This window comes from Primulina eburnea, unplaced genomic scaffold (assembly GCF_022965805.1).
Source record: "Primulina eburnea isolate SZY01 unplaced genomic scaffold, ASM2296580v1 ctg739_ERROPOS11973397, whole genome shotgun sequence".
Lineage (NCBI taxonomy): Eukaryota > Viridiplantae > Streptophyta > Magnoliopsida > Lamiales > Gesneriaceae > Primulina > Primulina eburnea.
The window spans coordinates 3,663,617-3,688,638 of NW_027331510.1; the positions used below are offsets into that span (position 1 = coordinate 3,663,617).

The 25,022-nt window shown below is 33.9% G+C and overlaps 3 protein-coding genes and 1 long non-coding RNA gene across 5 annotated transcripts; 2 read left to right on the forward strand and 2 right to left on the reverse strand.

Moving 5' to 3' along the window:
* Positions 1-904: 904 nt before the first annotated feature.
* LOC140821739 (uncharacterized) lies at positions 905-6,498 on the reverse strand. Its single transcript, XM_073182311.1, has 7 exons — positions 5,871-6,498; positions 5,304-5,644; positions 4,511-4,663; positions 3,504-3,596; positions 3,112-3,170; positions 1,594-1,687; positions 905-1,259 (listed from the first exon to the last, which is right to left on the reverse strand). Exons 1-7 carry the CDS (start codon positions 6,451-6,453, stop codon positions 1,023-1,025), a joined length of 1,560 nt encoding a protein of 519 aa, XP_073038412.1. The 5' UTR covers positions 6,454-6,498; the 3' UTR covers positions 905-1,022.
* Positions 6,499-9,734: 3,236 nt separating this feature from the next.
* On the reverse strand, positions 9,735-13,400 carry LOC140821814 (U-box domain-containing protein 44-like). 2 transcript variants are annotated; one of them, XM_073182434.1, is made up of 4 exons: positions 13,280-13,400; positions 12,153-13,154; positions 11,774-12,074; positions 9,735-11,321 (listed from the first exon to the last, which is right to left on the reverse strand). In XM_073182434.1, the coding sequence occupies exons 2-4, from the start codon at positions 12,990-12,992 to the stop codon at positions 9,865-9,867; spliced, it is 2,598 nt and encodes an 865-aa protein (XP_073038535.1). In that variant the 5' UTR covers positions 12,993-13,154; positions 13,280-13,400; the 3' UTR covers positions 9,735-9,864. The 2 variants fall into 2 exon arrangements, with proteins under 2 accessions (XP_073038535.1, XP_073038534.1); XM_073182433.1 differs by having other exon boundaries at positions 12,153-13,347.
* Positions 13,401-16,327: 2,927 nt separating this feature from the next.
* LOC140822076 (uncharacterized) lies at positions 16,328-16,894 on the forward strand. The gene is made up of 3 exons (XR_012115899.1): positions 16,328-16,467; positions 16,584-16,660; positions 16,747-16,894. It is a non-coding gene; the product is annotated as an uncharacterized lncRNA (long non-coding RNA).
* A 3,673-nt stretch (positions 16,895-20,567) lies between these two features.
* On the forward strand, positions 20,568-23,066 carry LOC140822054 (uncharacterized). Its single transcript, XM_073182780.1, has 6 exons — positions 20,568-20,764; positions 21,022-21,074; positions 21,187-21,302; positions 21,385-21,527; positions 21,761-21,842; positions 22,891-23,066. The coding sequence occupies exons 2-6, from the start codon at positions 21,053-21,055 to the stop codon at positions 23,002-23,004; spliced, it is 477 nt and encodes a 158-aa protein (XP_073038881.1). The 5' UTR covers positions 20,568-20,764; positions 21,022-21,052; the 3' UTR covers positions 23,005-23,066.
* Positions 23,067-25,022: the final 1,956 nt, after the last annotated feature.

Genomic DNA, 25,022 nt, shown 5'->3' on the forward strand with positions numbered 1-25,022 from the left:
ATGATACTACTTGCTGCGATAATTTTTATAATAATAACGATAAATTCTAGATTCCATAATTATAGCGAAGAGTTTATTTTTATCAAATAAATATTAATTAGAAATATAATATCACATAATTAATAATAATAATATGATATAATATAATAATGTTATAATTTAATTTGACTAGTGAAAAGGTGGCAATAAACAAAATTTGGTCGGCACAAGTTGCCGCCCATCGGACCCACCCGGAGCATATGTAAAAGCAGTAAAACCCCACGCTCTCTTAATTTAATTAATAATTAAATTAATATGAAGGAAAAAAGAAAAGAGGAATATGAAAAGACAAAACATGGCATTAAGGTTTTTTTCCTTAGTCGGGAAAGATTTTTATCATAATTAAATCTCAAATTTAAGTACTCGTCTCACATTGAAACTTTAGTACAAGATGAATTATATAGTCGTAAATTCACGAGAAATAGTTAATTTACTGTGATGGTTTTCCCCTCATATAATTTTTTTTACATATAAATATATATTTTTGTAAATAATCAATTTTTTTAAACATTTGAAAACAGCGACTTGTTCTACCTAGTGTGTCCAATTGGCATGCAAGACAACAAAAAATTCAAAATAAAACAGAAATTAAAGAAGTTGACTCTTCCAAAAGAAGTGTAGTGACTTAATGTCCATAAAATGATATTGGTCCACAATGCGATTTGGGCAGTATAAGATGAGTAGGTCTCTTGTGAAACGGTCTCACGAATCTTTATCCGTGAGACGGAGTAACCTTACCGATATTCACAATAAAAAGTAATAATTTTTCATGGATGACCCAAATGAGACATCTGTCTCACAAAATAAGACTCGTGATACCATCTCACACAATTTTTTGTCGTATAAGATAGTGCCATATTTCCCAAACCCACAAATATAAGGTTCCATTTCTATGAAGAAACACCTTCAATACATCTTTTAGATACAGTAGAAACAAAATACTAGCATGTATGTTTCGAAAGGATATTTGTACCTATTTACACCTAAAACAAGGAAAATCTTTGTTGATGCTGAAAAGCAGCGATCAGTGAGACAATTATAACCGGAGAAATCAGAAGAATAATATATGGTAAGGTTTGAGTACTCGATGTGCCTTCCTCCACTTCAGATTCTTGCAAAGGGTAATTTTTCTTGTCCTTGACAAAGGCTTCAAAGTAATTTTGGTAGCCACTGCTGAGAGGAGAAACGTTCGAGCTGCCAACCTTCATCATTTCCATCGCCTGTCACACAAAAAAAAATCATTTCCTTTGTACCATTACTCGTAAAATTTATCGAATACGCAACAAGAAGCCCAATGGAACACAATACCAGCTTTGGAGTCTGAAATTCAGCTAATTATTCTACAGAAAGGTTTTGCTTTGTGTTCTTCAAAAATTATCAAATAATAACAAAACAAATACGATATTCATTAATTCATTAGAAAATAAAGACCTATCGCGTTGCATTTCAAGTCAAATTTATAACCTCTACTTTTAGGGATCTGCTTCACATGGTGGATTCATGCCTCATTGCTTTTAATAATATTGATTGACCTCGAGAGTCCAAGCATATTACCTGGAAGCTAAACACTAGTTGTCTTGCCTTCTTGCTAACATCTGGATTGGGATGAGACTGAAGCTTCTCGTACATCACACGTGCTTCATTGGATCTGACATGCTATTAGGTATCACAACAATGTACCAGAAGACAATGATAACCAAGGGTCTTAAGAATACAATACAACAAACGTCAAACAGGTATGTCTAAAATAAAAGTTAGTGATTTAGGCAAGCTTTAATCCAGTAGAATATGGTAAGCATTTTCCTAATGTTAAAGGTTAAGAATAATGGAAGAGCTTTTCTATGGAGTACGCATTACCAAAGTGATTGTTTTGGACAAAACCCTAAAGTGAGATTGGAGATTCAGAGGGGCAAAATCAGGAATATAAATTATATAACCTATAACACTGCAAGAAATTTGGGCCAGAAAAGGGAACAGACGTTTGGTTGAACTTCTAAACTGCTCCACAAAATTTGAATAAGCCTTAATTTGGAGTTTTGCATAAGATTAAAATTACATGAGCTTGTTCACCCAAAAAAATTATCATGTTCTTATTTATTGTGAATTCTTAAAACAAAAGGTATTAATAGTTTAGTTCACACTACTCGATATCTACTTTTACAAATTTATTCAATAAGGGTACATTTGGATTAACGGATTTGAAGCTAAAGATTTTGAATCCTTAATAATAATCAACTGATTTGTTTGAATAATTCAATTGACAATGGATTTTAAATTCTTAACTAGTTATTTTTAAACCATTGTACAGTATTTTAATTCTAAGTCTATGGAGATCCCACACCAACAACTTTTTCATGGTACACACATTTTTATATGCTTATAAAGAACTTAACCCTGAATTACATGTGTAAAAAGATATCATCATTCTGGATGTTGTAAAAATATAAATATATTTAGTTTCCCCCAAAACTTTTTAATATTTTTTACACAGACATGCTAAAAACAATGAAGAAATAAATATATTTATCTTCTCAATACATTCATAAGAATATTTTCGAATTTCAAAACACTGATATTTCGGGATAATTTTATGTGTAGACACATTAAAAACAAGTGTGCTGTATTGTTGGCAGGTGGGTTTTTATCGATTAACACACATGGGTTTTGGCTCATAGATTTTTTAATGATGCTTTTAGCCTTTTAAAATAATAGAGGGAATCTATACAGTTTTATGCATTCTAGACCTTAATATTAAGAAAACAATGTGAAATATATCTATTTGAGTTATTAGTGGAAATGCTGGCTGATTTGATGTGTTGGCATTCCACGTTTGAATCTTTGAATCTCGATTGTGCAAAAAGTGCACAATCCACCATAGAATAACTTCTATAAATATATCATGTTAAATAACTTAATGAAGGCTATATCCCAATGACTTTGCCACATTTGGTATCCTCCAATATATGAGTGAATTTTTCAAGTAACCAACTTTCCCTTTTCTAATGAAAGTATTCCAACAGTAACAGCTGAAACAGATGATCATTTGCTAAAAATCAGAAGTAGAAAGTGCACCTGCAAAGTGAATCCTGACATATAGACCACTGCAAAGCTGCTAATCCATGAAGTTTACTCTGCCGAGACAATGTGAACACAATGAATAGGAAGCTTAGAAAAAGAAAGTTGCATCTTGTTAGGTTCTGATTAATGATAAGACAGTGAAGGCGGAAAAAGTTTTAAAAATGGTGTGATTAGGCCATATGGCCTACAGATATTATATCCCCTACTAGTCATTATTAATTTAAAAGCTCAATGTGGGGGTGGGGGGGTGGTTGCCCTCCATAACTCCGATAGATCCATTCATGATTGTCAATGTGAAAAGTTTTTTATTCCCACAGGAAATGTATCGGGCTTCAAAAATTTGTAAGCAGCAGCTTGTCTTGTCTACAATTTAATCTACACATCACCTCGAATGGCAACTTTTCCATGACTTGTGCATAGAAGGGTAGTGCCTCCTTGAGTTTTCCAAGATCCATTAGCAAGTCACCATCCTTTAATGCCTATGTACGATAGCACTATAACTAAGAAGAAAGTTGTGCATTACCTTTTAATTTTAGGAATAAGAAATGAGAATTAAAAAACAAATAAAGCAATATAACACTTATAGATGGAAAATCTTCTCATGTCAAAATATTATAATCATGTCGCACGGACAATTCTTTCATTGAAAACGAAAATAGTGTTGGAATCTCAACTGAGATTCTGTAGTATACATGGAATTTTAGGACTACAAAAATCTGAACACAGTGCATGATGCATGTAACATTATAAAATTCATAATAACAATATACGTACTTTTAAAGCGCTAACCAACATCTTTTTGGCAGTGGAGTTCCGTGCAACAAATAAAATTTACTCAATCTATAGAAAAATGCAAAAAACTCAACTCAGCACCCTTTTTTTTAACCTTTGCCACTGCCATACAATGCAAAAGCCCAAGTGTCTAACAATAAAATCTACACTGCAGAATTTAAGACTAAAAGTTTTAATATAGTCACGATAGAATGTATACTCTAATCCAATACTTTTATCACACTCCGGCAAAAAGAAATAAATTAGAAATACTATACTACCCATGATATATAGGATATTAATATTCTATTGAATTCAAAATGAAACAAAGTCTTCAATACGTAAGATATAAGACCTAAGACTGAAAGACACCAACTATATAAATTATGAACTTCCGATGAGTCGACGATCTTAATCCTATGGAATATGACAGTTACATGAAACAAAGATATTAAGTTAATTTGAGAAACATAGGAAATGAATTGATCAAAGATTCTTCTACAGAATACTCGAACACGAAAGTTCCATTGTAGTCTTAAAACACCCATCCAATCATGTTCGATTGATTGTCATTTCATCACTAGAAATTAACAATTTACAAATTTCTTCCTTTAAAAAATACCTTTTCACAAACAGCTTTTAACTCTGGGTCAATGTTTAGGCCTGTTATGCTCTTGTAGGCATCTAGCATCTGCCTTGTTCGTGCTTCTTTAGCAGCCCTCTCTTCCTTAGATTCAAGTGCTTCCCCAGGACGTATTGTCCTACCACCACCATACTAATTATCGGTAGAAAGAAAAAAATCAAGGTCTGTCACAAGGTAATCATTCAACATGAGTAAAACGTCATGGCAAATAACAAAACACAGAAAGGAGAATCTAAAGCTTTTAGTTGTAATGATAGGATGAGAAGATATACAGGTATCTAGCTCAAATTTCTTAAATAAAATGCTTGTGTTGCTTGACAATAGCTGCTCACATTTAATTTTCTGACACCCTTCACATTCTAGTCTAGATGTATTTTTTGAATATTAGAACATGATTCATTTCATCAGCAAAGAGTCGCAACATCTATCATCACAATCCAATTATTACCGCCAACAAGCACGATATCCCTTTTACATTATGTAAGATTGGGTGTTTATCATTTTACCGAAAACTAAAATTGATGGCCACTAATAGAGCATGGTCCTTTACTACATCTTTTATAAGTCCTACATCTTTTTGCAAATGAGATTTGGATACAAAAAATGAATAAAGAAAGCAAGAGTTGAAGTTCGACTAGACCAATCATCAACCACATAATAAGTTACTTCAAAGGAAAATAAATTATATTTTAGAGCACAGGATTGGATTATAACAGGTACTACCCAAATATGTTAGCTTTGCATTAACACCAAAAAAGCTGAAATATCTTACTGTCCTTGAAATGTTTCTGGGTCTAGGGAAAACTCCCCATGTAGAAACCTTCGGCTTGTATAAATCAACGTCATCTTCTATATTTGGCACTGGCTTTGATACAGCAACTGCATCATCAAACTTGCTCTTATCCCCTATGAGTATCTCCACTTCTGGAATATCTCCTACAGGAAAAGGATCTGAAATCGGAACTAAACCTGCTGGCAAGCCTCTACCACTCTTCTTATCTGCGAAGCCGAGGCCCAGAAAGTCGATACTTGAAATACTCAATCCCCCCTTTTTATTGGAATTCTTTGTCAATCTACTATCGTCCGAACTTTGTACATTCCCTCCCTTGAGTCCTACAAATAATGAGACAAATAATCAGCCATAGAACACGATAGGTAGAGCTCTAGCATACATGTCTGAAGCAAGATTCATTAATGCTCCTATAATAGCCAAAAACTTCATGGAAAACAAAATGTTATAAAAATTACGAGCAAGAAAGATCCCACAAAAATCAGAACATACGAGAAATCCAGAAAAAAAAAATAATAATAAAGCAAACAAGTTTCCAAGAAACATTACCTGAATCTAATGTTTCACTTTCCCCTATTCTTTCTGCATTACTTCCCAGAACACCTTTGTTCTTCGTATACTCCTTTGCTTTCTCCAGGGACAGTTTAACAGCCAATGGAACAACATCCTTATCCCCACCACCATCCTTAACTTCATCAGACTTTAACCCATCATGCCTTTTATTTATTCCGTTAGATTCTACAAGTGGTTTTTTATCAACATTCTCAGAACAGGTACCTTGACCTCCCACAGCACCTTTGCTTTTCTTGTACTCCCTCGCCTTCTCTAGAGCAAGTTTAACAGCCAAAGGCACCTCTTTCTTTACCCCGTCATCGTTAACAGCATCATGTTCTGAAATTTTGGGGTTGGAATTTATGGAATCTTTAGATGCCTCAGCTTTGGCAAATGCAAGTTTAATATAATCTTCTGTTTCCAGTTTTGGGGATTGGGATGGGTTTAGTTGAAAATTTGAGGATGATGATGAATTTGAAGGGGTTAAGGAGGCTGAGATTCTGAGGTTTCTGACTGGGAAGAAGCTGTTCTTCGTGGTTTTAAGGGGATTGGGAATGAGTGAAAAAGGAATTGCTGCCATTGGGATGAACTCAACTGAACTGAATCGACACCACCAGTTTATCGTTTAAGAGCTGGATATTGGTGACGTCATTTATTCATTTTTTCCACATATATATATATATATCTCTTTTATTTACTAAATAAAATGAGGTGTGTAGAATTAATAACAATATTTTTTAAAATTAACATTCTAACATATTCTACCAATAAATAAATAAAAAATAGGTCTATTATGAGACGGTCTCACGAATCTTATCTGTGAGACGGGTAACTCTATCGATATTCACAATAAAAAGTAATACTTTTAGCATTAAAAGTAATACTTTTTCATGGATGACTCAAATAAGAGATTTGTCTCATTAAATACGACCTGTGAGATAACTCTATCGATATTCACAATAAAAAGTAATACTTTTAGCATTAAAAGTAATACTTTTTCATGGATGACCCAAATAAGAGATTTGTCTCATTAAATCATTAAATACGACCTGTGAGACCGTCTCACACAAGTTTTTGTCAATAAAAAACCATAACCCGTCATGTGTACAATTTCTCTTATTTAATTCTCTCTCCAAACCAATTATATAGATTTGTATGTTTCACCATACAGAAAAATAAGTGAAAAAAAAATGTACATACAAATTTCTTATTTTATTTCTGTTTAATTCATTAAAAAAAATTGTTGTACAATTTTCAAAACTTAGTTAATACCTGTATATTATAAAAAGATTAGAAAAAATTGTTGGTACATCGTATTCTCGCACCCAAGATGCAGCGGAAGTTTAAAAAATTTTGTTCTTGGGCGTCGTGTGTTTAAAACATTCATAGGGCGTTTAGAATTATACCTTTGCGTTCTAAACGCTGGACTCCAAACTATTCCGGTTTGAGGCGGATATAGTCCTTCTTGTAAATCCCTACGAACGGATCTTCAACTTTAATCGCCTAATTAGGTCCACGATCGAAGACTGTTTTCCTCGCTTGGATTGCACTAGAAATCACAAACGATTTGTGCGTTGAGACTGCAACATCCGAATTTCCAAAATCCGGAGACGAAGCGCCGCGGCGATGGAACAAGGGAAGTGGCCGAAAATTTCTTCACCCAATTTCAAGAGATGGCCGAGAGTTCCCTTGATTCAAATCATGGGTTTTTGGCTACTCAATTCTTAATCAATCATTAAGAAATAATATTGATTCTTAATCAAATATCAAGCAAATCAAATTTGCTTTTCTTGCCAAAATCTCTTTCTTTTTCCTTATGGGGTGGCCGTAGGTTTCAAGGGATAAAGGAAGGAGTTTTCTTGTGGTTTTGGTAAAAATCATCATTCTTCAACAATGAACCCTAATATTGTATTTATAGAGTGAGATTCCTAATCTAATTAGGAGTCTCTCTCACAAAGACTCTAATGATTTCATCATATTTAAACTCTCATATATTTAATATATAATGTATTTATTAACCTTTAATAATACATGATAAAATAATATCATATACACATATTTTATATCACCATATAAAATATATACATGTATATGTATATTAAATCAAATAACTATTATTTAATTTATAAACTAACTCATTAGTTTATTTATTTCTAGACTCTTCTAGAATATTTATGGGAATTTGTGCAAGTTAGTAGTCACAACTACTAGCACAATCATTTAATTAGTAAATTCCAAATTCACTAAAAAATTGATTCCGAACTCATTATAATCCCGATCGACGATCCGAGAGCGCCGATGTACCAAGGATACAAATCTTGTTCATTTAATGAAAATCGAAAATTTCGAAGATCAAAATTTTCATTTACCAAATTTAGAACTTATCATTTATGGCAGTTGCCAGTTTTAGTGAACTCCTTCACAAAATAGGCAGTTCCACTCTCCTTTCTTATTTAGCAATAATGCTAACTTCCACTTCTTTCATCCTATGGAATCAGCTCATAAACTCCTTTATAAGCTTCTTGTTTGATCTCTATCAAACTATAGTCGCCAAATTCCAACTCCTTGAAATTTGACTATCTCAACAGGAACACAGAATCCGATACTTGTGTGACCCTCAATGGTTCAGGGATACAGCTAGCCGTGGGTTCACATCTCCATGTGATTCAGAATAACATTTATTCTTATTCGGGTTTACCCTAGTTAACCTCATTCTTTTCATCAACTCCTTGATCAAGAAAGTCAGAACTCATTTCTGATTGCATCCATCGGATCATGGTAAGAGCGTCTAGTAGCATCGCCCCATAATCCCCTAGGTATCACTGATAGTGCCTGCAAGAACCTTTAGTCATGGTTAACGTACAGTACGGTCCCTTCAACACATATATCCCGATCGAATCTGCAACCATTGGTATATCGAGAGTTGCATATGAATTCGATAACGATGTGATTTATCTTTGAGTAATAATAGTGGCATGACATGGGCAACTAGGAAAACACCTTTCCCTAAAGCATATTTCTTGCTCTGGCTAGAGACTCCTTGCACTATTAACTCATCAGATCACATAGGATATCTTCACCCGTAGGCGAACGGTGAATCCCCGACTACAATGCATTTGCTCCTACGTATTTCGAAACTACACCCAACCTCGCCACCTGATGACCCTCAATAGAGTCGGTAAACGGATCAAAGTGCATGCTAGTACGTATAGCCCCTACATTGTCCCGGGTCAAAGGACTAATGGTGTACAACCATAACTGCAGGACTATTCCACTCGATAAGTGGGAACCACTTGGATAGTCCGAGGGAGGGTTGTTCAGTGCATCATCATATGATCACCCATCTGTGTGAATGGACATCTCCATGATCCTTGCCAATGAAACATGGCGTTTACATCACAGATGCTAGTCTCGAGCTCGAGCGACCTTTATCCTTGTTTTAGGCGGCTGATTCGACTAGGAACCTGTTTAGAATATACGGTACTCTTCCTAATGAGTTTCATGATCTTACGTGGAATCGCAGACCTCATGGTACCTATTGTATATTCAAGACTTTATCTATGCAGCTTGCATGGGTATACAGATAAGTATAATGTCATAATCGAATAAAATCGTAAAATATTATTAAAATAAAGATTGTTTTCCATTAGAGTCAATAAAGTTCGAGCCACAAGTTGGATTGCCGGGCACCTACTCTAACAAAAATATCGCTAAATGTGATACATGTTTGTTATATATTTGGGGAAAATATGTGGTCGATATAATTGGGACGAAAATAGTAATATAGTATGAACATGTGATTTAATAGTATAGTATTGGTATCTGAATTCTGAAATAGATAAGAGGTTGGAACATGAAGGATCAAAACTGAGAGGCGAAAAAGTAGTTCGCATTTGAATTCATTTGCCAAAATGATCAACCGACTATGTTACAGAAGTTTGTATACAAAACTTGCACAAAGAAAATGCCACATTTATCTACATGTAATGCCTCAAAAGTAACTAGATTGATCTTGCAACAGTTCGAGCTGTGCCAATGACTTAGCCACTTCAGGTTTCAGTATAGCATCGCCATTCTGTGCAAGATCAATAAGCACCATTTTTGCATATTCTCCATACTCTACTCTGTAAGCCTCAACTCTAAGTATTCTTTCCAATATCCAAAGAGCTTTCAGTCTGGACTTTATGGTACCCGACTCCAAGACTTTAATAACGCCTCCAACGCCTGATATTTTCACTATATAGTTGGTTCCGGCTTCCCAAATTTCGTCTTCCAAAAGGGTTGCAAGGCAACTTAGAATCGCTTCATCCGAGCCTCGTTCCACCCCGTTCAGGATTTGAATCAACAGGGTGATGGCTCCCGCCTTGATCAAACAAAATGTGCTTTTGATGGAGCAGTAACCACCATGAACTTCACAAAAGGAATCCGATGGATTAGGCAAGCAAAACCATTTCATTTTCTGGGATTTACTCAGATTTAATGAATTTTGTGACAGTTGCGAAAAACAAAGAGTAGCCTTAGATATAGTAACTTCGGAACCACTCATAAGCAACTTTAAGAGAATAGGAATCACGCCATTCTCAACAGAGTAATGCTGTAGTCTTTTATCTGTAGGAACTGTGAACCGGATCAGTATACCTGCAATACTCTCGGCTAACCAAACCACTGTAGGTGTTGAATTTAGATTGCTTAAACTGACAAAAGAAACTAACACATGAAAAAAGCTGGCATTCTTTAGTATATCTGTTACTTTCCCATCATTTACTGGGATATTGCTAAGTATCCCAAAAGCAGCGGCCTTTTCACTTTCTGATGTTGACGACGATGCAATTTTGGACAGTGTATTTAGAGAAGGGTACCCCAGATTTTCAACGAGCTCTTCTGGCGAATCTTTGGACAGGGTGTACAACAATTTCAAAGCACCGGCCCGAATTTTAGAATCAGTTTCTGTAAAGAACGGTAGAAGGAGCTGAATAGCTCCATTTTCCTTCATTTTCTTTCGAACCTTAGATGCATTTTCATGCGAGGTGATGCTATTTAGTGCTTCTAAGAGGTGATTTTGGATTACAGGACTTGAAAGATTTAGCAGAGAAAGCATCTGTCTAGAGATGTCTTGTTTAATGAGTACTATAGTTTCAGACTGTGCCACCTTCGCTAGAATTGCTGAAGCTGGTTCTCTTAAGGTCATTATAACTGATGTCACAGAAAATAGGAGCTGAAGCAGAGCCACCACGACTCCCGAATCAATCAAACGTTGGATATTCTGCTTTGAGTTGGACAAGCTCCGCAACGCATTCAAGGAAGAGAGTTTGGCCTCAAGATTCCCTGTTCTGAACATTTTGATGAGTGGCTCAATCGCCCCGTCTTCTCCAAGAGAAATCTTGTTCTGCTCAGTTAGTTCCATCCTTGATAATGCTGTCGCCATTAGAACTTTACACATGTCTGAACCTGAAAAAAAAACGGAAAAGAGAAGTTGAACTTCTTCTCAAGTAACAATAATATGTAGGAACAAACACCAGGTGCTATATCAAATGCAATAAGCGGCGATAATTCTAGTAGAATCTTTTGAACTGTGCACAGATCCAATAGTCACATTTGATTGTTGTACTTGTACCGCTTGCATACTCAAGGTAAAATAGGGACGACTGTTGCAATTCATCCCACAGTCGATGTACTAATGCCACTTCTTTATTAACACACTTCACCCTCTTCGACACAAGATAACAATTTTCACACGTAATATATCGAGAGAAACACTACTTGTCAACTCTTTTTCCAAATTGGGGTTGGGAAAAATTATAGGCAAAGTTAAAAGTTTGATTCATAACTAATAGCTTAAAGAAATTCAAGAGAGTACTCTAACAAGACTAAATGGAGGAACAAGAAAGAAAGAACATTACCTTCCTTCAGGAACTTAATCAGAGGCCTAAAGTAACCAGCCTCGGCCATATGAAGCGAATGTTGTGTATTTCCAGACATAACATCCAGCAACATTCTTGCATCATGTGAGGCCCTTTCATCATCTCCGTTGGAGATAGCAACCAACATGACAACACACCCTTGTATCCTCCCGATCCGTCTCCTAACCCCGGGATCAACACAAAGACTTGACAAAAGCCCAACTGCCTCCCTTTGCTCCACTATGTCCCTCGTCAGAGACAATACCAATGCCGATAAAAATCCCAATTCCACCATCTTCTCCTGCACATCTTCAAACAATGTAGCTCATGCAACATTTAAAACTTGAAAATTTTCAGAATAACTACTGATCTAAAGTACCTTGTTTTGATCATTTAAAGTAACAAGATACCTAAGTATTTGAATGATTGACACTCTTTCACAACCACCACACGATCCCAGCCGGTTGCATAAAACATTAACTACATCTTCATCATTAAGCTTTTCACCCGAAACCATACCATCCACTATCAGTGAGTATAAAGCGAAAATTGCTTTTTCAAACGTTTCTTCATTATCAGACCTTATACCAAGAAAAACATCATCAACGCCTAATGTACCTAAGCTTGTATCCTCCTCCACGAAATCATCATCATCATCATCATCTTCTTCTTCTTCTTCTTCTTCTTCTTCTTCTTCTTCTTCTTCTTCTTCTTCTTCTTCTATTCCGTCTGTTTCATCTGTTTCCTCCATCTCCCTAACCTCCATAGCAGAATTCGATTCCTGTTCCGAATATAACTCAAACCTCATATTCATCATCTCCTTACACAATGCCTCCATCTTATCTTTGTTAGACAAAGGCACTTCATGGCTTGCGAATAACACAAAGCCTAAAGACCTTCCAAGATTTTGTGTCAAATCTTCTAGTCGTTTCGAAGGAGATGATCGAATATTCGAATCATCCGTTGCTGATTTGGCTCGTTTATAATCAGTTTCAAGAGATTCAATAGCTTTCTTGAGGGCCGGTAGGTCGTTTTCCTCTACACTTAGCTTCATTTCATCAAGAACCGGCCTTAATTTCTCGATAAATATTGAGAATTCTGTAATGGGTTCTGTCTGCAACGAAGACGAAGAGATGGAGTTTACAGTTGAAGAATCAAATTCAGGGATCGTCAAAGAATCTTGCTCCAAGACTGGCTCTGACACAACTGATTTATCCATCTCGTGGAACTTCGAAAACCAGCAACAATTAACAAGAAAAAGAAAATCTTGAAATCCCAGAGGAAAAAAAAGGGACTTCCGAACCAATATCAGTAACTGATCAGGGAAGCCCGATATCCTTGGTTCTTCCAAAGCAAGGACGGCAAAGGGGATTGCTTGCACCTGTAATTTGTTGTTGTTGAACACAAATGGAAACAGGAATCAAAATTCCAAACTTTTAGCAGCCCTTAATTACAAGTCAAACAAGAACATCGAGGAATATATCACAAGACGAGAAAGACTTGGACCTGGTTCTAGTCTCGCACTAGTTGTTTGTCTTCTTTTTTAGATTGAGATTCTTGACATCGTTATGTATCCAACACTCTATTTGGCATTTAAATATGTTTGCTCGATGTTCGAATGTCGAAGGTTTTCCATGATAAGATAGTATTAACTTTATAAGCTTAAATAAACAATTGCTTATAAATAAATAATTATATATTATTTTTAATTTATTTAACTATAAATATAATAAATTGCCGACATAATACCATGAGACAGTGATATGACATTGACATCTATAGAAAATTATTAACATGACTAAAAATTTGAAAATATAAGATTAAAATTAAAATTTGACGACGTAAACGACTAAAATCACAAACAAACTAATATATTGGACCAAAAATACATTTTTATCTTACTAAAAATGATAAATTCATTTTATCACAAATTTAATCGATGAAACAAATGTATATTATTATTTATTCGATATTGTTCAACATCACGGTCAAGTAATTTAATAATATTATTTATCAACATAATTCCATGTATTCAACTGCACTGAGCTTAAAAGAAGGATCCATTTTTTAGCAAAATTGCAGTTTGTATAGCATAATTGCGAAGGCAAGCATCTTTCTTTATTTCCTTTTCAGTTTCAAAATCTGCTGATTTGTAAAAGACAAAAACTTGTGTGAGACGGTCTCATGGGTCGTATTTGTGAGACGAGTCTCTTATTTGGGTAATCCATGAAAAAGTATTACTTTTTATGCTAAGAGTATTACTTTTTATTGTGAATATCCATAGAGTTGACAAGTCTCACAAATTAAGATCCGTGAGACGTCTCACATGAGACACACTCTTTGTAAAATGGAAGGGACGGTCAGCTTTTGTCGTTAATATATAATATATATGCATGGAGTATTTTAAAAAATGAGTCCTTGGGATGCTATTTTTTGTGATTAAATTGGCTTAATTTATATATGTAAGTTGATAAAAAGTTCCCCACGAGAAAATTATTTTTTAAAAAAATTCTTTTACGAGTGTTGATCCAACTCACAACTACATTGAAAAGTTACATTTTTGATATAAAAAATAATTTTTTTCATCTCACAAAATTGACATGTGAGACGATCTCATATAAATTTTTGTGATATTTAAATTATAAAATCATCGGTGATGAGGCACGACTATCTTGAAAATTAAAGGGTTTATAATTCGTTTAATTTTCATGGAAGATTTCATATGATTAAAATTTTGGGATTATTCGGTTGGCAACAAATGAAGTCAACTACTTGAATTAATACAAAATCAAAGCGTTGTTGGTCAACTTTGAGGACCAAAAGTGGTGTAAAAAAGGCGACAGTAATTTAAGGATATACGTTACAAGTTGAATTCACTGTCCAAAAAGTTGGAAGTATTTAAAGAGAAAGACCTAATTATTAAATGAATCGCTTGAAAATTGTTTGTATAAATACACAAATTATAATGTGTTCCCATTTTTCATATCTTGCGTAGATTTCAACTTTGGCTATATATTATAGTTTTCCAAGCTCAACAATTTCAATGGCTTTTTCAGCAAAGGAAATTCTTCATGTGTTGCTAGTTGACGATGACAATAACACTCATGTTTCTGTCGTAGATATGTTAAATTACTTCTCTTACAAAGGTCTGATTTCAAAAGTCAATTTTGTGATACGAATTTTTCTTATTTGATGTTCCGTGACGATTTTTCATTTTTGATTAAAAAAAAGTTTAGCTGAAAATGATATTAACTCGGTTAAGTTTGTTTCTACAAAATCAAATATATTTTCAACCCATTTGCTGCCGCAATCATGAATTATATTTTTTTAGTGTAATCTTCATTTATTCATGTGAATTGATTTTTTTTCCCTGGTTAAATGGAAAATAATTATGGCGTTCGAGGCTTGTCAATTTTAAACTAGACAAAGAAAACTTCCAGACACAGTACCTTTTTGACAGGGAACAAAATTGAGCATATTCTCAAATTTAAAAGTGAATTTTTTTTCCTATGTTTTATAAATATAGGTAAGTTAGCTATGTTTTTAAAATAAATGAGCGAGTTTTAAATCCAAATGAGTCATACATCCTTCATCATGTAAAGCACAAACATATATGCACGTATCGGGCATTCAAATTATTGAACAAGATATGTGAGATATTTCGAAATTTCGAAATCCAAATCGAAGTCGAAAATTAAGTGTGAAAATAAGTTTTTGTTAGGAAAGGATTGAAATTAATTGAAATCGCGAACTTATAAAATAAAGAGATCAGAGGAAAAGATGTGGAATATAAAGTGAAAGCAAAATGAAAAATGAAAGAAAATAAATTTATGAAATACATATTAATTCTAATAATATTTTTTAAGCAAGAAGTTTGATGTATATGATATATTTGCTCTCTCATTATGGTTTTGTCGATTGATTTCAGTGACTACTGTGAAACTTGCCTCGACAGCTATATCAATGTTATCGAAAGGAAAGGCTACATTCGATATCGTGATAGCAAATATCAACTCTCTTGATTTTTCATGGCTTCAAACTCCTCCAAGAAGCTGTGAAAATGGATTTGCTCGTGATGTGTAAGTTCTGTACTTGATTTAAGTGCATCTATTTTCTACTACTTCGAGTCGAAAATTCGTTAATCCATGCACTTGGATTAATCTTCTGTGAAAACTTTACGTTTATATATTCACGCTTTCTGTTTTTGTCAAATGTACGTGTGTTTGTTACGATTGTAAGACTTGTTTATATCCCGGCCATTTCGTTCGATCATGAAGTGATGCTAGATAACGAGGATGCCGCGACCGCGACCAAGGGTTTGGAAGAGGGAGCATTTCTTTGTGTTTCTAAGCCAATAACAATGGAGACAGTGAAGTACTTGTGGCAACATGTCCTAAGGGAGCAGATCTGCAAGCTCAAGGCAAACAAAGGGTATGGACGAATGGCGCCGGTTTACAACAATGGATTTGGAGAACAAGGTGATCCTTCAAGAGTTTACATGACTTTAGAAAACGACGGAGAAAATTATAATTCGGAAGGAAATACAGGAGGTGAGAGAACTGGAAACCAAGAGGAAGATGGTGAAGTAGAAGACGATCCCAATCTCGGTTTCATGAAAAGGAAGGTTTGGACTGAATGGACCGAAGAACTACATGAAAAATTTGTGGATGCGGTCATCCAACTTGGTGAAGGAAGTATATCTCTCTTTGTTATATATATGTCCTCTAGGGTTAATGTTTTTTCTTCATTACATCAATTCTTCCTTTGGAAATATGTCAGATTTCTATTCATATGTGACTAATTAAAACAGGATGTTACCCTAAAGAGATCCTTGACCTGATGAACGTACCTGGGCTCACAAGAATGCAAGTGGCGAGTCATCTTCAGGTTTGTTTACTACATTCTCTAAACATGATGTTATTTATCATAAATTTGAAGATGGCAACCATTTTACATATATATAATCTCTACAGAAATGCCGTGGCGGAACGTGGTTATCACCACATGATAGAAAATACAAGACAGGAATCACTGGGACTTCATCCCCGCCAGAGGCGAGGGCGCCTCGAACTAAAATAAGAAGGTTTGGTTCCATGCCTATCATAGGCTTCAACCCTCAAAACATCAAAGAAAATCAAGAAAAGAGTACTCTAGATGAGGAGCTCAACATGAACTCATCGGATGCCGAAGGATACCAACCCCAGATTCAACCTCAAGATATTGGTAATGATTATAACAATGCATATGGTCATGTTGAAAATAATGCTGGAGCCATCAACATGTGGCAGCTAGGGTTAAGTTTAGCCATGGATAACCCATATATGGCCCGTGAACGTTTTCCGTATGGTGATCGAGTTGCGCTCGGGCATGGAGTTGGCTTCAACGGCTCGATACCACACCAAAGGAACCTTGCTCATGAAGATACATTCGAGTTTCGAAACGCGAATTTCATTGTTCAAAATACTCCTGCTGTACAACAAGAACCAGGGATCATCAACGACATTAATGGAAGCTTGCATGCTCTTGATCTAGAGCAACTCTACTCTTTGCAGTTCACTGTTTTTCCTGATGCGAAAAATGGACAATGGATTTGTGAAGAACCAGGAAGTGCTACCTGATTATAATAAAGAAAACCCAAACGCTAGAAAGAGGAAGAGACAATTCATATTATGTTTTAAATATACATTAAATAAAATAATATTCGACTGGCTAAATTAAAACTTGTGTAGTGCTGTATATTTAATTTATAGAGAATAAATATTGGAGATATCCGGGTTCCATTGGTCCTAACAAGTGATATTAGAGCCATGGTCTAGATCGAGCCATGTGGGTGGAATCCTTGATACCTAAACGAAGGAGGTGAGAGCTCCCGGTAAAAATCCTTGATTAAACTCTCGAGGTGGTTGATGCTCCCGGTATTCATGTAAGGCGTGCGCTACAACGCAGTGAAGTGGAGTAAACTCGATTGGAGGGCAAATAAGGCTTGAGGGGAGGCTCGGACTATGAGAATAATAGTGGAACTTCGTTTGAGGGGAGGATTGTTGAGATGTAACCAAAGTCCCACATTGGAAGATCTAGAGAAAAATCATGGGTTTATAAGATGGAATGATATCTCTATTGGTACGAGGCCTTTTGGGTGGTTCCAAAAGCAAAACCATGAGGGTTAAAACTCAAAGTGGACAATATCATACCAGCGTAGAGATACCAGGAAGTGCTACCTGATTATTATAATAAAGAAACCCAAACGCTAGAAAGAGGAAGAGACAATTTATATTATGTTTTAAATATACAATAAATAAAATAATATTCGACTGGCTAAATTAAAACTTGTGTAGTGCAGTATATTTAATTTATAGAGAATAAATATTGGAGTTTGTCTTATATGCTTCTCGTTATTTGTATTTATATTTCTATCTCTTTTATTAATTAGTATCGGGAGGTCATTTAATTATTGGTAAATGATTTCTTTACCCATTAACTTGTGTGATTTAGAGTTTTGGTTTATATATGAAGTTGTTAAAATTTGGTTTAATACACAAAATTTTAATATTCATATATTTTTTGATTTGTTGGAATTTTCGAAGATAAGTCCGCATTTTTCGATCCGTGGTTGGACCAAAATAATCTAAAATAAAAAAGATAATGTACAGTTGACCAAAACCAAACTTTAAAAACTTAATGAATCAAATTGAATAAGTCACTAAACTTAAAAATAACAATGAAATTACTCAATTAATTACATGATTTTGACAATAAGAAATAAAATCAATCATCAGAACATAGTTATAATATTATAATTGATGTGTATTCAACGTGGGAAATTTATTGACTTTTAATGACTTTTGTAGATTTTAAAAATCTAGAGGTATTCAATCAAGACTTTTGTATACTCTATAGAAGTCTTGTGGTATTCAAAATAGACTTTCATGGAGTTTTAAAAAGTCAAGTGGTATTCAACATTGACTTTTATAAACTCTATAAAAGTCTACAGGTATTCAAATTTTCCATGGACTTTTAATAACTACATGGAATTCATTGACATACAAACATTAAAGGCTAAGGTACAACTACAAATTGTAAAAAATTGTATTTGGTTCACCCCAAAGATTTGAATGGATTTTTAAAACTTCTAACTCTCTCTCTGTCGCTTCACATCACATATCTTCATATTCTCTTCTCTCATCTATTTCTATTACTCTCTCAAATTTTCGAAGTGTATCTCTATATATATTTTCATCTTTCTTTTTCAAATTTTTCATTTTTTTGGCTGATTGTTCATTTATTAATTTTTTATTTTAATAACACGGAGAAATTTTGAATTATAGAATTGATTTTGTGATTTTTAATTTATGATTTATACAAATTAATGTAATATTCAATAATAATAAAATATGATCAAAAAAATGTTGTTTAATTCTTAATAATTGAATAGTTTCGTAACAACAATGATTTTTTAAATTCATTTTCGTATTTTTAATTAATATGTAAACTATGATATTTTTATACAAAATTATATTCACACAATAATAAATAATATTATTTTTACATTTATATTATCAATTTAAAAATAAGATTACATGTTAATCAATTGATGTATTTTAAAAAATTTACAAACATGCATATAAACCCACATATATATACATGTAAGGATTAAACGATTTGACTTTTAAATAAGTAAATTTATTTATTAATATATATATTAAAAATAATTTCAAATTGAATATGTTATATATGTCAATTAATTATTGGTTCAAAGAAATTAATAAAAAATCACATGTTATAGTTAAGTACAAAATTTATAAAATTCTATAAAAAAAAATCTACAAAAGTCTATAAAAATCTTGCAAAAAAGTCTACATAAATCCACATAAATCTGTTTATAAATCTGTGAGATTCCATAAAAGTCAATAAAAATTTATCAAATTCCAAAAAAGTCTATAATTTAAAAAGTCATTAAAAGTCATCAAAACTCTGAATTGAATACACCCCACTAAGTCGGACATACAAAGCTAAAAATATCTCAATTATTATTTATTATAATTTATTGCATCCATTGTCATGACTAACTATTATAAAGAGGGGTCCATCAAGTTTTCTAACACAATGTTCAATTTCTATCATTAAAATCATTTAGAGCATGTCTTTCGTAAGACGATCTCACGAATTTTTATTTGTGAGACGGGTCAGTCCTATCGATATTTCAAATAAAAAGTAATACCCTTATCATAAAAAGTGATATGTTTTCACGAATGACCCAAATAAAATATTTGTCTCACAAAATACGACATGTGAGACCGTCTCAAAAGTTGTTGTCAACCATTTAATATTTCTCAATGTTTTCAAATGGCAAAATAAATTAATTAGTTCTGTAGATGTTGATTTGAACATGTCAAAAAAATTCAAAATTAAAGTATTAGACAAAAATACATTTTAATTATATACTTTTTAACTAAAATATCATTAAAATGTGTTTGATCGTATATTAATGATGGTATGACGACGATTACAACTCCGTGTAATCAAAACAATTAATAAAACGTGTCGTCCTAGGAAAAAAAAGATTTCGAGTTCGAGTTCGAGATTGTATGTTTTGATCAGTAAAACATAGAAATTAAGGGGAAGTTGTAAGAGAGGTTGTGGTAAAAATTGGAATGGGAGGTGCAAGTAGAGTTTCTTTCGTGAATAAAAAAAGAAGTTCGGTTCAATTATTGTTATTCACAAAAATGAAATATTTTTTATGAAAAAAAATTAAATTGCCCGATATTTATTTATTTTTCTTGAACCGGTCCGAGGGAACAAAGTCTTAAGAAAAACCAATCCGTCGGCATCTGCTCCACCAGCCAAATCAGTACCGAATCCCTGCTACTTTTCAAATCTGAACCCTAAATTAATCCGTTCCATTCAATTTCAGTGGTCAAGGTTCAGAAGTTGGAACTCTGCTTCTCACCGTAGGGCTCTCTTTTTCTGCTCTTATCTGACATACTTGAATGGGTAAGTTCATCGCCACATTCGTATATATTTTGGCTTTTATTTGGAAATTGTTAAATTCTTTTACTTTTTAGCGTGTAAATGTCAGATTCTTAGCTTGATTTTGGGGAATTTTGAGGAAAAAAAGTGAAAATTTGGAGACAATAGTGTTTCAATGGAGTTTTTGTTATTTCTACATATTTTTATATGCATTTGCTTCATCGTGTTGAGGTTTTCTCCGTACGAATTCTGCTTATTGTTTTGCTGTTATTGGACTGCAGAGATTGCAGCATAAGTATAGCAGTCGTTCCAATGTTAATTTTTCGTTCTCCAGGTTCTCGTTCTCCCCTTTCCTTGGTGTGTGCGTAAATATATCGTGGTTTTTATTCTACAACAAGGTTCATGCAAACTTGCTGATTTTGCATTTTCCTTCATACTTTGTCCAGGTATCAAATTTCCGGCTATTCGTATATGTTACCCTGAGGTGTCCAGGCTTAAGAGTAACTTCAATATGTGCATATTTAGTAAATTTCACACTGGCGCTGAGTTAGTTTCAAGAGGGGTAACCTCAAATTTCTTTGTTTCGGGTCTTTGTAATTTCACCATGTATTTTATGTACTGATAAATTTTTGGAATGTGGACAGAATCCCTGCTTTTTTCGAACTCTTCTTCAACGGCAGCATGGAAGAACACATATTTTAGCTGCGAGAAGAGATTATCAGCCGAGCTACGACAATGACTCAAACATGGAGCCTTTTTGGGTGAATCCATTAAGAGAGGCTATCTGGTATCTTATTTAAGGATTTAAAACGAAGAAATGGAGAAAAGTGAATAAAAGCAACAAAAAGAATAATAGAATTTGAACATTTATAAAAAAAAAAAATTAATCAGTATCCAAGTTGGTCTGTTACTAACTGCAGATTCCTATATTCGTATATTGTTCAACTTGAATGGGTTAATAGTTTTTCATGAACTGTAGATAACACCATCCTGATTGGTTAATGATCTATTGTTATTCAGGGGTGTTCGAACTTTACTTGGATTTTTAATTGAACAACCTAGCCAGTTAAGGTACATAGAGTGGCCAAGCTTTCAAAGAACGGTTAGTCCCTAAAGTGTTGTTTTCCTTCTGCTGGTGTATTAAGAGAATTTTCATTTTTTTCTATGAATTACACTTAAAAACCTGGTTGCCTTTGGTTTTTTGCGATTTTTGTTTTGCATGCTTTATCGCAGCTTTAAAGTACGGTCTTATCTAGGTACCTTGTAGACAAGATGCTATTATGTCGTCATGCAATACATGACTTGCAATTAGTGCTTAATTTTTTTTCTCGTCGAAATGCAGAAGTATTTAAACCATTATTTTCTTTCAGATATGTGTGTGTGCGTGTGCGCATCAGAAAGAACCTTGTTTACGGATATTAAGAAAGTTGAAAGTGTTTACATACAATTCAATTAATCATTTTTTGGAAAATTAGGGTATTAAGAAAGTTGATGGGAAAATGAACCACTTCATTACTTGGTAAATAAGAAATAAAAACATCATCCTTCAAATGTACCTACAGTTGGGGATGTAATGATCTTGGTGGTAAGAACATGGATCCTTCCTTTTTCTAGTGGTTATGATAAGGATTGAGGGGGACAGGCACAGCAAGAAGCTGAGTGTCCGTTAATAAATTCTCAGCCCATCCCTCTATGGCAAGAAATCATTCAGTGCTCCACTTCAATGCGATTCTAAAGTGCTTCCTGATGAAGAATAAGTAGATTGATTCGAGCGTACAGATCATAAATATTATGCAATAGACTGTGAAATGATTAGCAGTTCCACTGTAGGACGTAGCCGACAGCCTGACCTTGCTTTATTTGATTTTCCTTTTTCGGCTGGTGAGGTGGAGAAAATTTTTGGCCTGTCACTAATTTCTTGGTGATGTAACTTGTGCATGTACTCTTTTTTTCCAAACGGAGACATATGTGACTCAAGTAACTCGTGCTAGTCGTTTGTCTATAAGAATGTCTTGTTGTTGGTTCATCGCTTTGACCATGAATTCACTATCCTCTACAGCTTGAACTCAAACTGCCAAGTAATCTTGTTTTTAAAATTTCATCCTACACAGCTTGGAGACTGATCTGCATTTCATTTCTTTATTCCACAGCTGAAGACGGCTACCCTGACTCTTGTTCTTGTTGCTTTGCTTATTGTTGCCCTGGCCTCGGTTGATTCAGCCTTGTCTTATCTACTTGCCTTGTTGTTGAGGAGAAAGGCATGATTTTGATTCCGTATATCATACAGAACACGAGTTCCTCAATCTAAAATGTTTGATATTTTTAATGGTTTATTCGCTTAGGTTCAAATATATGCACTTAAATTGATACATGTGAATTCGAAATTCACGCTACTAAATTCACCCAAGTAACTCGAATGATTTTTGAAACCATATATGCATAATTCATGCTTCAAAAATAATTCATAATTCAAATACCTCAGTTCATACACCCTTCTAGGATTTTAGAAATCGGTCCTATGTTTTGCTGTTTGAGACTGCCATTAGTTTGATTTTTTTAATTTTTTTATTAGTTATAAATCTTATGATTTGAAAATTGCGTCAATAACGACGAAATTTTATTTTGACGCTTGATTAAAGTTAATTTTGAAAAATTAAGTAATCTTTTTTATAAATAAAAAAAAAAACTGAGTATTAAAAAAAATTCGTATTCATTATCAAATTCAAAAGTCAAGTATAAACCATTGTGAAATATGATTCACATATTTGTTCCTTTTAATCTTTTAGTCAAATATCAAGGTAATCGGTTGCATAGAATTTCTCACAACTTAAATTAAAGCTCACTTTTCTATTAATATTACTAAAGTCTGCGTAATTTCTTGTGTGTGTTTTTTGCAAAACTTTTGACTCGACGAATCCACCTCAAGTTTTCATAAATTTGTGGGCTGGTCAGTTATCTTATCTTCTGTATATAAAAGGAACACTTGGGATGAATGAAAATCATCATCTCTAACATCATTTATCCAAAAAAAAAAAATGAAAGTAGTCCTATTATTTGTGTTCCTATTGTCCACCCATCTTCAAGTACTTAATGCTCTAAACTGTTTCTTCACAGCTAAATGTATGGTTTATGTAGCCGATCAACTCCCCCCCAATTCTGGAAAACTGGAGCTGCACTGTGCATCTAAGGATGACGATCTCGGATTTCATACATTATATCCGACTCAATCTTTTTATTTCAGCTTTTGCGAGAATCTGTGGCCGAATACTGTATTCTTCTGTCATCTCTGGTGGGGGCAGAAATCTATGGCTTTCGACGTTTTTGATTCAGACTGGCACGAAAAATGCGGTAATACATGTTCCTGGGGAGCAAGAGAAGATGGGATTTATTTTGAGGGCCGTAAGGTTTTCGATTGGAGGATCAATCAAACTAATTACCAGTCTTTGTCCCGTTAGGACATCTCGTGTTTAAATCATGTCATCTGTACAACTTGTTTCCCTAAATAATATATCATATTAAATCAAGTTTTCGGGCATTGACTTAATTTACTCGTTAACCAATTTCAGTCAACCCTATTAAGTGTGTCAGTCAACCAAATCGAATTGAATATTAGTCAAAATTCAAGAATCGAATCGAATCGAATATATTTAGATTTGAGCTTGATTTGAAACTCAAAATATTTTAATTGTTTAACTCGAGTTGGGCTCGAAAGGAAGTTCGAGTTTATCTCGAAATCTTTGAATATATTCGAAACATATTAGAATTATTGTTCGGATAGTAATGTTCGAGAATGAATATAAAGCTCTTGAAACTTCTAAAAGGTTCCAAATGTGTGTGTGTGTATTCAATATATAATATAATTATACTAATAAAAATACTAAGACTCGCAAGTGACATGTGAACTATAGAAAAAAATAATTTTGGTTCGAGTTCGACTAAAAAAAAAGTTTGTACATATTCGAGTTTGGCTCGAGTTTGATAAATTCAAATACGAATCAAATATTTATTGAGTCGGTTCAAAAAACTCGTGAACCAGATGGATTTATACTCATATATGATTTAAATTTGTTACACCCGTCTCTATCCCTAAATCTGAAAACTTCATACTTGATTACCCAATTATTTAATCAGATCCAAAAATATCTTCATATTTTTTTCATTCATGTCGAGTATCAAGTTTTCTAACGGGTTAGGAGAAAATTGTCATTTCTATTACGAACGATCACGTGACATTTCATACATCAACATCATGTCGGTGACACATCGGCACCACATTGCTAAC